General features: G+C 39.0%; 1 protein-coding gene across 1 annotated transcript; it reads left to right on the top strand.

The window, feature by feature from the left end:
* Positions 1 to 1,060: 1,060 nt before the first annotated feature.
* On the top strand, positions 1,061 to 2,928 carry LOC115774894 (uncharacterized). The gene is made up of 2 exons (XM_030722368.1): positions 1,061 to 1,298; positions 1,803 to 2,928. Exons 1-2 carry the CDS (start codon positions 1,091 to 1,093, stop codon positions 2,444 to 2,446), a joined length of 852 nt encoding a protein of 283 aa, XP_030578228.1. The 5' UTR covers positions 1,061 to 1,090; the 3' UTR covers positions 2,447 to 2,928.
* The last annotated feature ends 6,680 nt before the right edge of the window (positions 2,929 to 9,608 follow it).

Here is a 9,608-nt window from a genome sequence, read left to right on the forward strand (position 1 = left end):
GTTCTGTTGTTCAACTGTTGCTCCTTGCTCGTTAATAAAAACTGAACTTTAACCATTCAGAAAAAGACAAAAAGACATCGGACCGTCCGTCATGATTGCAGAAGCCTTCACTACGTAACACATCCCTTTACACACACATCTGCCATGCATGTATGATTTGAAAGCATAACGAGAGAGGTGCTGCACGCTTGTGCTGTATGGAGTTTTGTTGGAACCATTTTACAGTCAAAATGGGATCACATGGGATTACCTTTCACGGGTAAGACTGACGAATAGTTTTTGATGTATTTGGCCACTTTAACATTTTGAAAACAAAATTATTTTTTATGTCTAACGGTTTCCCAGTGTACTTATTGCATATTTGAATGTGTGAATGAACGCATTAACTTAAATAACTTTGTAGAAAGGCGCTTTATGAAGTTCAGTCCATTCACTTGTATTAGTTCACAGCGCAGCTTTGCCTCCTCCAATATGGCAGACACACAGTTATGTCACATCAGGGCCAACCCAGTCAACGAGGCGTCTAAGTATATATGTCTATGGGCGAAACGCTATTTAATGGATCGAATTGCATTTTTTATTTCTTCCGATATCCGATCCAGTAATTTAGGGCAAGATCTGACCGATACTTAATGTCGGATCGGCGCACCCCTAATAAATAAATAAATAAAAAATAAAATATTGAGAATGCTCTCTGGCTCAATCCCTTTCAGTCATCTTTGGCTGATCTCTTCAGTCATGTCAATTCATTCTGACCACTGTTAGCAGTTAAGCTGCTTGTGTGAAACACCTCCAAACTGCTGCTGCTCTGCTTAGCTTAGTCGTCGTTCATGTAACTTTAGCTCTGCTGCTATCTGCTGTTTTTGCAAATTAAACACAGAACAACACCGAACTGTAACAAAGTCAATAGATTTTTAAGAATTCCATCATGTCATCAAAACATTCTAAATGAGGTTCCCCAAATTATGCAAACAATTTGATGACATCACAAAAGCTTTGGTGTTGAAAGCCTTTGATCTCATGAAACATTCTTCTTCAGAATGCTAAGGTACCTGTCAGCACCAAAGTCAGACAGCAGAAAAGAAGCACCATGGACAATTCAAAAACAAATTCACGGATTATTTGTCCATATGGACTTAAGTACATGTTGGAGTGCATCTCCAGAGTTGCACTCCTTTCACAATCTGCCAACATTACTGAGATTACAAAGCAGTATTTGTTGGAGCTGCTTGGTTTTGCAAAAACCTTCCCTGAAACCAACCCCAAGGATGTTTTGTTCTACTTCCATGAGCAGTGGGGTAAGCTAAGTTCAAATATGTCAAAACAGTGATGTACTGAGCTAATCCATTCAAGGCCTTTTTATTAGACATGTCAAGGAATGTTAGTTTTAAGTTTTCATCAGACTGACAGAGAAAACAAAAGTATTTTATATGCCCGCAAGTCTGGCATGAAAATCCACTTAAGATGGTGTGAATCTTTCAGTCACTGAATATTTTAAATATCATCTTTTGCTCTTTTATATATAACTTTCAGACCTATTCTCAGCTAAACAAGTGCCTTATTTCAATATCACATAATCAATTAGTAAAGCCCCTTACTCAACCATCAAACATAACAAAAATATTGTTAACCTGGACAGTTTTAAAGATAAGTCTAACTTGAAGGTCTTTGATTGTGAACAAAGGCAATATTGGTACATTGCTTAAAATAAAAGTTTGATTAATTTTGTCACTTATGATTTATAGTTTGGCAATATGCAAGTTGTACTAATATCAAATTTTCTCAAATGTTTTTTTTTAAAGAGCTGAGATTTTTCAGAAGCAAGAAGTGGATGGCAGAGACAAACAGTGTGCCTCCAGCACAAGTCCCATCTGAGGCAGAGATCGTGAGAGCTTTAAAAAAGATGCTCTCCCATTTGGCATCTTCTACTGAAGAAAACGTGGCAAGAAAAAGTCCAGAGAAGAAGAGTGTGTCAATAAAGGCAAAATCAGGGGGGAAAAAGCCTCCCTTGTCTCCAAGACCACCTCCCTGTGACAAAAGACAAACTGGGAGGGCCATACCAACACGTAGGGTGTCCACAGTGAGGGTTCAGCAACACAGTAATGTGACCAGTGATGAGGTCAAGAAAACACCAAAAAGAAAGAAGCCATCAACAAAAGAAGCTGGAGAAAGGCAGAAAGGAGGAGACTATTACTTGTTAACACTGGACAAAAGCAGACATAAACGGGTTCTGTGGACAGACAGAGAACGCATCAAACCCATACAACAAAAAACCTCTCAGCATACAGCCTTGAGTTTGCCAGTTTCTCCAGCACCAAATTTACCCGCTGAACCCAACGAATGCCAAGATCGTACACAGTTTGTCCATATCATAAGATATCAGTATTTGCACATAAGACATTCAGAAGTCGGGCCCAGCTGTTCCAGCTGTGAGCAACAAGAGTAGGCAGGGCTTATGCTAACTATAATCCAACTGAGTCTCATGGAAAAATGTGAAATGGTCATGACAAAAAACTAGTGGAAACTATTATATTTTAACCTAAATCTAACAAGACAGCTTTTAATGCCTTTCCCTTCACCCACTCCCACCCCCCGCCAGTTGTGGCAGATGGCTGCCCCTCACTGAGCCTGGTTCTGCCGGAGGTTTCTTCCTGTTAAAAGAGAGTTTTTCCTTCCCACTGTCGCCAAGTGCTTGCTCGTAGGGGATCGTTTGTTGGGGATTTCTGTCTAATACTGTAGAGTCTTTACCTTACAGCATAACACATCTTGAGGTGATTGTGGATGGGATTTGACATGAATTGAGTTGTAGATTAAATGTCATGACTGCTGCGTGAACTTAATGAGACTTAATGAGTACATTTAATTTAGATGAGGGTCACATTTAATTTGGACCCTATCTAAATCAAATGTACTAATAGTTAAATCAAATGTAGGTACATTTGATTTACTCTATTGTACATTTGATTTAGATTATATAATGTACAAAATGTATAAATTAACAAAAAAAAACTTTAATTAAAAAAAAAAAAAATTACCTTTCTGTATTTTCATTTTGATGATTGATTCACACATGCATTCAGACAATTTTGGCCAAGTCAGGTTGGGATGTCCATAGTTGTATTTTCTCATATGTAGAACACAGCAGGAAATGGACCACAACATTCAAACATTACCAGAAATTAAGAGTGCAATTGCTGTAGGATTGTTGCTACTACAAATTGTCATTAAAGATCAATGACAAGATTCCATAATGATGACCGTTCAAAGGAAAGATTCTGATTACTGCTACTGTGCAAATGGGGGCAAAGCCTGTAACTGTGAAATGAAAGGAATGTTTTTTTGTTGTTGTTTTTTTGGGGGGGTAACTGTTGTCCCTCGGCATATGTGTGTGAGAAAGCGGCAGACAGGATCACAGGGTTCCCGCGGGGTAGTAAAAGGTAGTGTAACCGGTATATCAGCTTATTAAGGAATGAAAGCTGAAATCATATCTGTAACAACAGGATGGAATTTATTTAGGGTCGATGGCAATGTACCATCCTTGTCCAATACCTAAATCTTTTGTTTTGGACTGAAGCATGCATCACAAACAGTTGCAGAATGTCATCCCTTTACACACACATCTGCCATGCATGTATGATTTGAAAGGAAACTTAACTCTAACCATAACATAAATTCACCACTACGCGGGTATGCCTGAAATAAAATTGTATACCACTTACAAATAACAAAAGAAAGAAAGAAAAGAAAATACAGATCATATCTTTAACTACAACACTCTCATTAACACAGCATGTGTCAAACTATGAGGCACATAGTATACCCCACGAACATAGAGTCTCTTTCTCAGTTTTGCAGTTCAAAGCACCAATGTTCATATAATCCACGATAAAAGCGTGGGTCTCCAAACACACTCCAGTAAACGCTCGGAGTAGTCTATGAATGAAATAAAATGGCTGGCCAGCAATAAAAGAAAATAGAGCTCTATATGTGTGAAGTGTGTCTGAGGGTACTTGATTCCAAATATGTGGTGATCCCGAGGCTCACGAGAACGTAGCCGCTCCCTCTCCTTTGTAGCCCCGGCTGGGCAAGACGACCGTTCCTCTGGGAAATCCAAAACAAATGTCTCCACAGTGAACGTAGTCTCTCCCTCTCCTCTGTAGCCCCGGCTGGGCAAGATGACCGTTCCGCTCGGAAACCCAAAACAAACGTCTCCACACTAGCAGGATGATGAACATAAACTTTAGGGCTGTTGCATAGGAAAGCTACAGTGGCTCGCTCAAGTTCGCTCTGCGAAAGCTACAGACCGAGTAAGCTCTCATAACTAAAACAGCAATATACTGTACAAATTCACATGCCCATACTATACGTCACATGAAAGAATAACATTTTAATACAACATAAATAACCTCCGAATGACATGCGAACTCCGTTCGGACAGTGCACGCAACATGGCGGCTAATCAGTTCAATTGCTACCTTCCCGTGGCTAGCGATTGACAATCTTATAACCCTTTAAACAATACAATATGTTATAACATTACAGTCTAACATCATACCGACAAGAGGGTATACATATAAACAGTATTCTTACCTAGCAGGATGATGAACATAAACTTTAGGGCTGTTGCATAGGAAAGCTACAGTGGCTCGCTCAAGTTCGCTCTGCGAAAGCTACAGACCGAGTGAGACCGCAGCCCCTCCCACCAGGGTTAACGTTCGAGTTGACTGCCGCAAAACAGTCGCAAAATAAACCCTCCTCCTTCAACACACTTCACATGCACACTATCATAACAGAAACTCTTACAATCTACCGCTGGGTTACAGTAGTAAAAGGTAGTAAATTAAATGAAGTCAAATTAAGGCTAGTAAAAGGTAGTAAAGGGTAGTAAACAGAATTTGACTTGGTAGTAAATTTTTCATCACCCCTTCAATATATTTTGATCTTTCCATTGATGTAGACTTTTTGTTTTAAGTTCGTTTAACTATAAGATCTGTATAGAAATATAACTACTCAGCAGGACCTGAGCTGACGTTGACGAGCGGTTCCACTGTCCGATCTGCTGTGCGCATGCGCGGAGTCATTTTGCGCCTCGTCATGGGAAAATGTAGTTTTCACAACTTTGGCTCGATGACCCGGCAAAGACTGGCTTAACCCTCCGGAGTACACAGACGCGCTGGCGCGTCAAAATGACATCGCCGATTTTTGATGACGTAGCATCGGGACGCTGCTGCCATGAATCGAAAGTGCAGACTTCAAACTATGTACCAGTTTTTAAATGACGTTGATAGGCCAAGTAAAATCAGAGTTATGCCCAATAATTTACGTCATACTTTTTCCTGTATATTGTCCTCACCTTCGATGCGCGTTTTGTGCAGAAATAAACGGCGAAAATGTGAGTTTCGCTAACAGGAAGTGCTTGCTAATAAAAACAAAACAAAACAAAATAACTCCCGACAACCCCTTTCCTATTGGTGGAAAAATCAACCAATCAGAAAATAATGCGGTAACACGATGCATTTGGGTGCATTTGGCTGCTGCGGAGCAGGTGAAAAAGTGGTAAAAGAGACATTACTGGCAAGTTTTGCCTGTGATGGGCCCCTCACTCTTGTGGAGGACAGAAACTGTTTTTTGAGGTGGCATAAATAATTTGTGTAGCATCTTAATGTGAGTCCTGATTGCTCTGCAAATAGTTGTACACAAAAACACCTGAGGCCTTTCCTGCATTTTAATGTGAATAATTGTATTTAACTTTATTATTTACTATATTTTTACACAAGTTTTGCAAATTTACAACTTATATTTGCATTTTAATTGTAAAAAGAATTCGTTAAGCATGTTTCAGATTTTTACAGTAAAAAAAATTAACTTATTTTCTACTCTGAATTTATTTTTTTATGTGATTGTAAGTCAATGTCTTAATACAGTATGTCAGAATGAAAGAATAACTATACAGTCACACACATGAGGTCATGCTGGAAAAAAAAAAACAAAACAAACAAGGCAAGGTAAACAGTTTCTAAGGTCAACTATGAAGCTAAAAACAAAAGTAGTCAAAAATGGCCAAATATACCCCAGACCCCAGAGGGTTAAGCCGGTCATGGGGAATGATCGAGAGGCGTTTTGTAAAGTGTCCAGAAAAAATATAAATTTGACATGAAACGGTGTGACGGCGATTAAATCACATCGAGCATCCACCATTCACCAGCAGCGGATTTGCACCTATGGAGCAGATTCCTATTTTGTTTTTTGGTGCTACACAAAGCACTGCAACTGCAACCTCAAGGTCAGCTACGAGCATTGCCGTCACACCTCAGCAGCAAACCAGTATTCCAAGATTTTATTGGAAAATAAAATAATCAGCTTGTGAAACTTGAATTTCATTGCATTTTGTTTATATTCTTAAAAAAACAAATTTAGATAGATTCAACTCATTGTCATTGTGCGCACAAGGCACACAACGAAATGATCGTTCCAGATCACTCATCCAGAGACGAGCATCTGCGGTCATGCAGCCAGAGACCGGCACTACCGTTAGGCAATGTGGTTTAAGTGTCTTGCCCAAGGACACAACGCAGCACAGGGACAGGGACTCAAACCGGCAACCCACTGGCTGCAAGACGGGCGCCTACCTACTGCGCCACTTTTTGAAATGTGTTTGGAATATTAATGTGTATGAGGTCTTAGTCAAGACAAAGTCACAGTTACACCTTCAAGTAAGTGGGATACAGTTTTGCCTTTGGTGAGAGATGGGCGATCATCTTACATGGCTTAGTGCTGTGAATCCACCGCTACCCCAAAAAAGGCTGCTGCTCGATTTCATCCTGGTAGTAAAAATATTTTAGAGGTAGTAAAAATAGGTAGTAAAAAGTAGTAAATTTAACTCTAGGATTCCTGTATAAACCCTGGATCAGCTACAATTTGTAAACAGCAGTTTAAATACTTGAAATTGTGACAATTCATCTTCAACCTGCAGCCCAGTCTTACCTGGATTCACTTGAAAGTATGTGGGTATGTCACCCATAGGCTGAAACTTTGTGCAAGCCCATTTCAGTCAGGACCTTAGAATCATATTAAACCATGTGTCCAACAAGTGGAGAAGCTTAATTTGTGGGTTATATTAAAAGTACTTTGATCACTTTAGTTGCTGTCACACAACCCTTGTTCATAGTTTTATAGAATCATTGTTTCTCTCTTAAATCTACAAGACTCCACTCAAAAAAACAACCTATTAAGGCAGCAACAGGTGCGGGTTCTATGAGGCAAAATTACCTTTTTTTTTTTTTTTTCCCCCACTGGAGTCTGGTGGTTTTGATTAGAACAGTTTTAAGTTTCTCTTCACTAAAAGCTGTTCAACAGCAGCTTGAGAGTATCTCCAGATAAGACAAGTTCAAACTTTCACACTTTATTTCTGCATTTTTATTCAAGGTTGAGAAAACTGTGAAAATGTTAGGCTCACAAACATTTCTGGGTCTGCAGTATGCCATTTTAATACATTTTTAAGAAAAACTCACTTATACTATGACATTTTGTGCAAGTGAGGCTATTTACTCCATATTTAGCAAAATGTATATTTCTCAGTACTAGGAAGAAAGCCTTGCTGCTATGTACATTTTGTACATTGCACACTATATACAAACATCTATCAGCAGTGAAAATATTGTGTAGAAAAGGTTGAATTTTTACTATTTCTTATGGAATGCCCATAAATTTTTTGATAGAAACTAAAATAGGACATATTGATGTCTTTATATGGGTTAAGTAGACCTGAGAGTGTAAGCAGATTTTGATTGGAGTGGCATGAAGTTCGGTAACCACAGCCTCTCACTCTACTTTGAGTACCTTTTTTTTTTTTTTTTTTTTTTTTAAATCTGCTGAGGGTACCCATAATTATTTTTGATGTTCTGTATCCAATATTGATTAAATGTCAATAACGATAAAAAAAATGCCAGTTGCAGACAGAACCCATATGGACCATCATTTACAATTTCCAAAATTGTGGGATCTTCAAACAGATTCTAGATAATCAGGGGTAAAGGTACTTTAGTGCTCAGGGCTCCCAAAAAGTAGGTGTCGCCCACTCAGCACTCAAAGGGTTCATCTGAAAATGATGCATAAAATTTCCTTTTCCAATCATCTAACACCATTATCATGTAATATAATCAGGTTTGGTGATACTCTTAAGGCCTGAAAACACTTCAAAACAGCCTACAGTTAAACTGATAGTGATTTTTGTTGGCCAAAATATGTTTTGCTGCTGATTATCCGCAGCAGTACACTTAGCATAGCACTGCGACAGGAAAAATTGAGCAATGAGGGGACTATGGTTTCTCCCTGAAAGAGATGGAGAGAAGAGATTCAAACTAATCAAATGATAATATTCAAATGAATCAGATTAACAACTGTCACTGGCTTGCACCTGTGTCAGGGGAGCAGCAGTTAAAGTTTCTTTCCATGGCAATGGCATTCAGTGTGTGCATTGTAGCCAACTGTCTCTAACGGAAGTATCTGGAGCAATTAGATGGTATGCCCCTTACTCAAATGTTTTCATTTTAAAAAGTATATATCTGTTGGCTTTCAGTAAGAATTTGTTTGAAAGAAGAGGAATTTTCCTGTGATTTGTGAGTAAAATTATGACTGTAGACTGAAAATTGTGGGCTCACTGACAGGTTAAAGAGAAATTTTTCTGCTTCTCTCACTCTGTCAGTTAATTAGTCCATGCTTCCTCTCTCACTTGAATGGAGAGGGATTTGTTTTGTTTTTTTCCCAACAATTTTTAAAATCAATCAAAAACTGTAAAACTTACATCTATATATAAAAAAATAAATAAATTATAGCAGTCATCTCACCACCGAGCTGGTCAGTTTGGTGCAAGAATGGTGTCTCTATGTCAAGCAATGTGGGAGGAGTTATGTGCCAAAGAATAACCTTAATCTAATGATCGTTGCTTATGTATGTCATGGTCCTGGGCCGAGTGCCCAGCCCAGCATTTTGTGTTTTGAGTTGTTTTCACCGAGTTTTGTTATGGCCTAGTTTGTTTTGGTTTTCATTGTTCATCTTAGTATCCTGTTTTCTCATTGGTTGTGGTTTGCATTTTGATTTCCTGGTTCCATTTGTTCCTGTCTCCCCTGCGTCTGTGTGCTTGTGTCTGTTTTGTTCTTCTGTCATGTCCCTGGCCTCCTGTGTTTTTGTGTTGATTTTTGTTCCCAGTGTTGACTAGTCTGTATCTCGGTCCTGTGTCTGTGTGTTTCCTGTTTAATTTTTGTCAGTCTCATGTTCCCTGCACTTTGTAGTTTTTCCTCCTCTGTATTATTAGTTGATTTGTTTCACCTGTTGTTCCCTGCTGTTTCCACTTGCCCTGATTACCTAGTGTGTGTATTTAAGCCCTCGGTTTTTCTCTGTTCTTTGTTGCGTCGTCATCAGTGTTTACCATGCTGTTTCGCCTTGCTGCTTAGTTTCACTTAGACCTAGCACCCATTCAGTTCCAGTTAGCATTTGTATTTTTCCTTGTCTCAAGCTTTAAATAAACTATGTTCAAGTTCACTCAATGCCTGCCGAATTCTGCATACCGAGTCCACGCAGCACCTCGTGACAATGTATGGATATGTTTG

This window comes from Archocentrus centrarchus, chromosome 3, assembly GCF_007364275.1.
Source record: "Archocentrus centrarchus isolate MPI-CPG fArcCen1 chromosome 3, fArcCen1, whole genome shotgun sequence".
In the NCBI taxonomy this organism is placed as follows: Eukaryota; Metazoa; Chordata; class Actinopteri; order Cichliformes; family Cichlidae; genus Archocentrus; species Archocentrus centrarchus.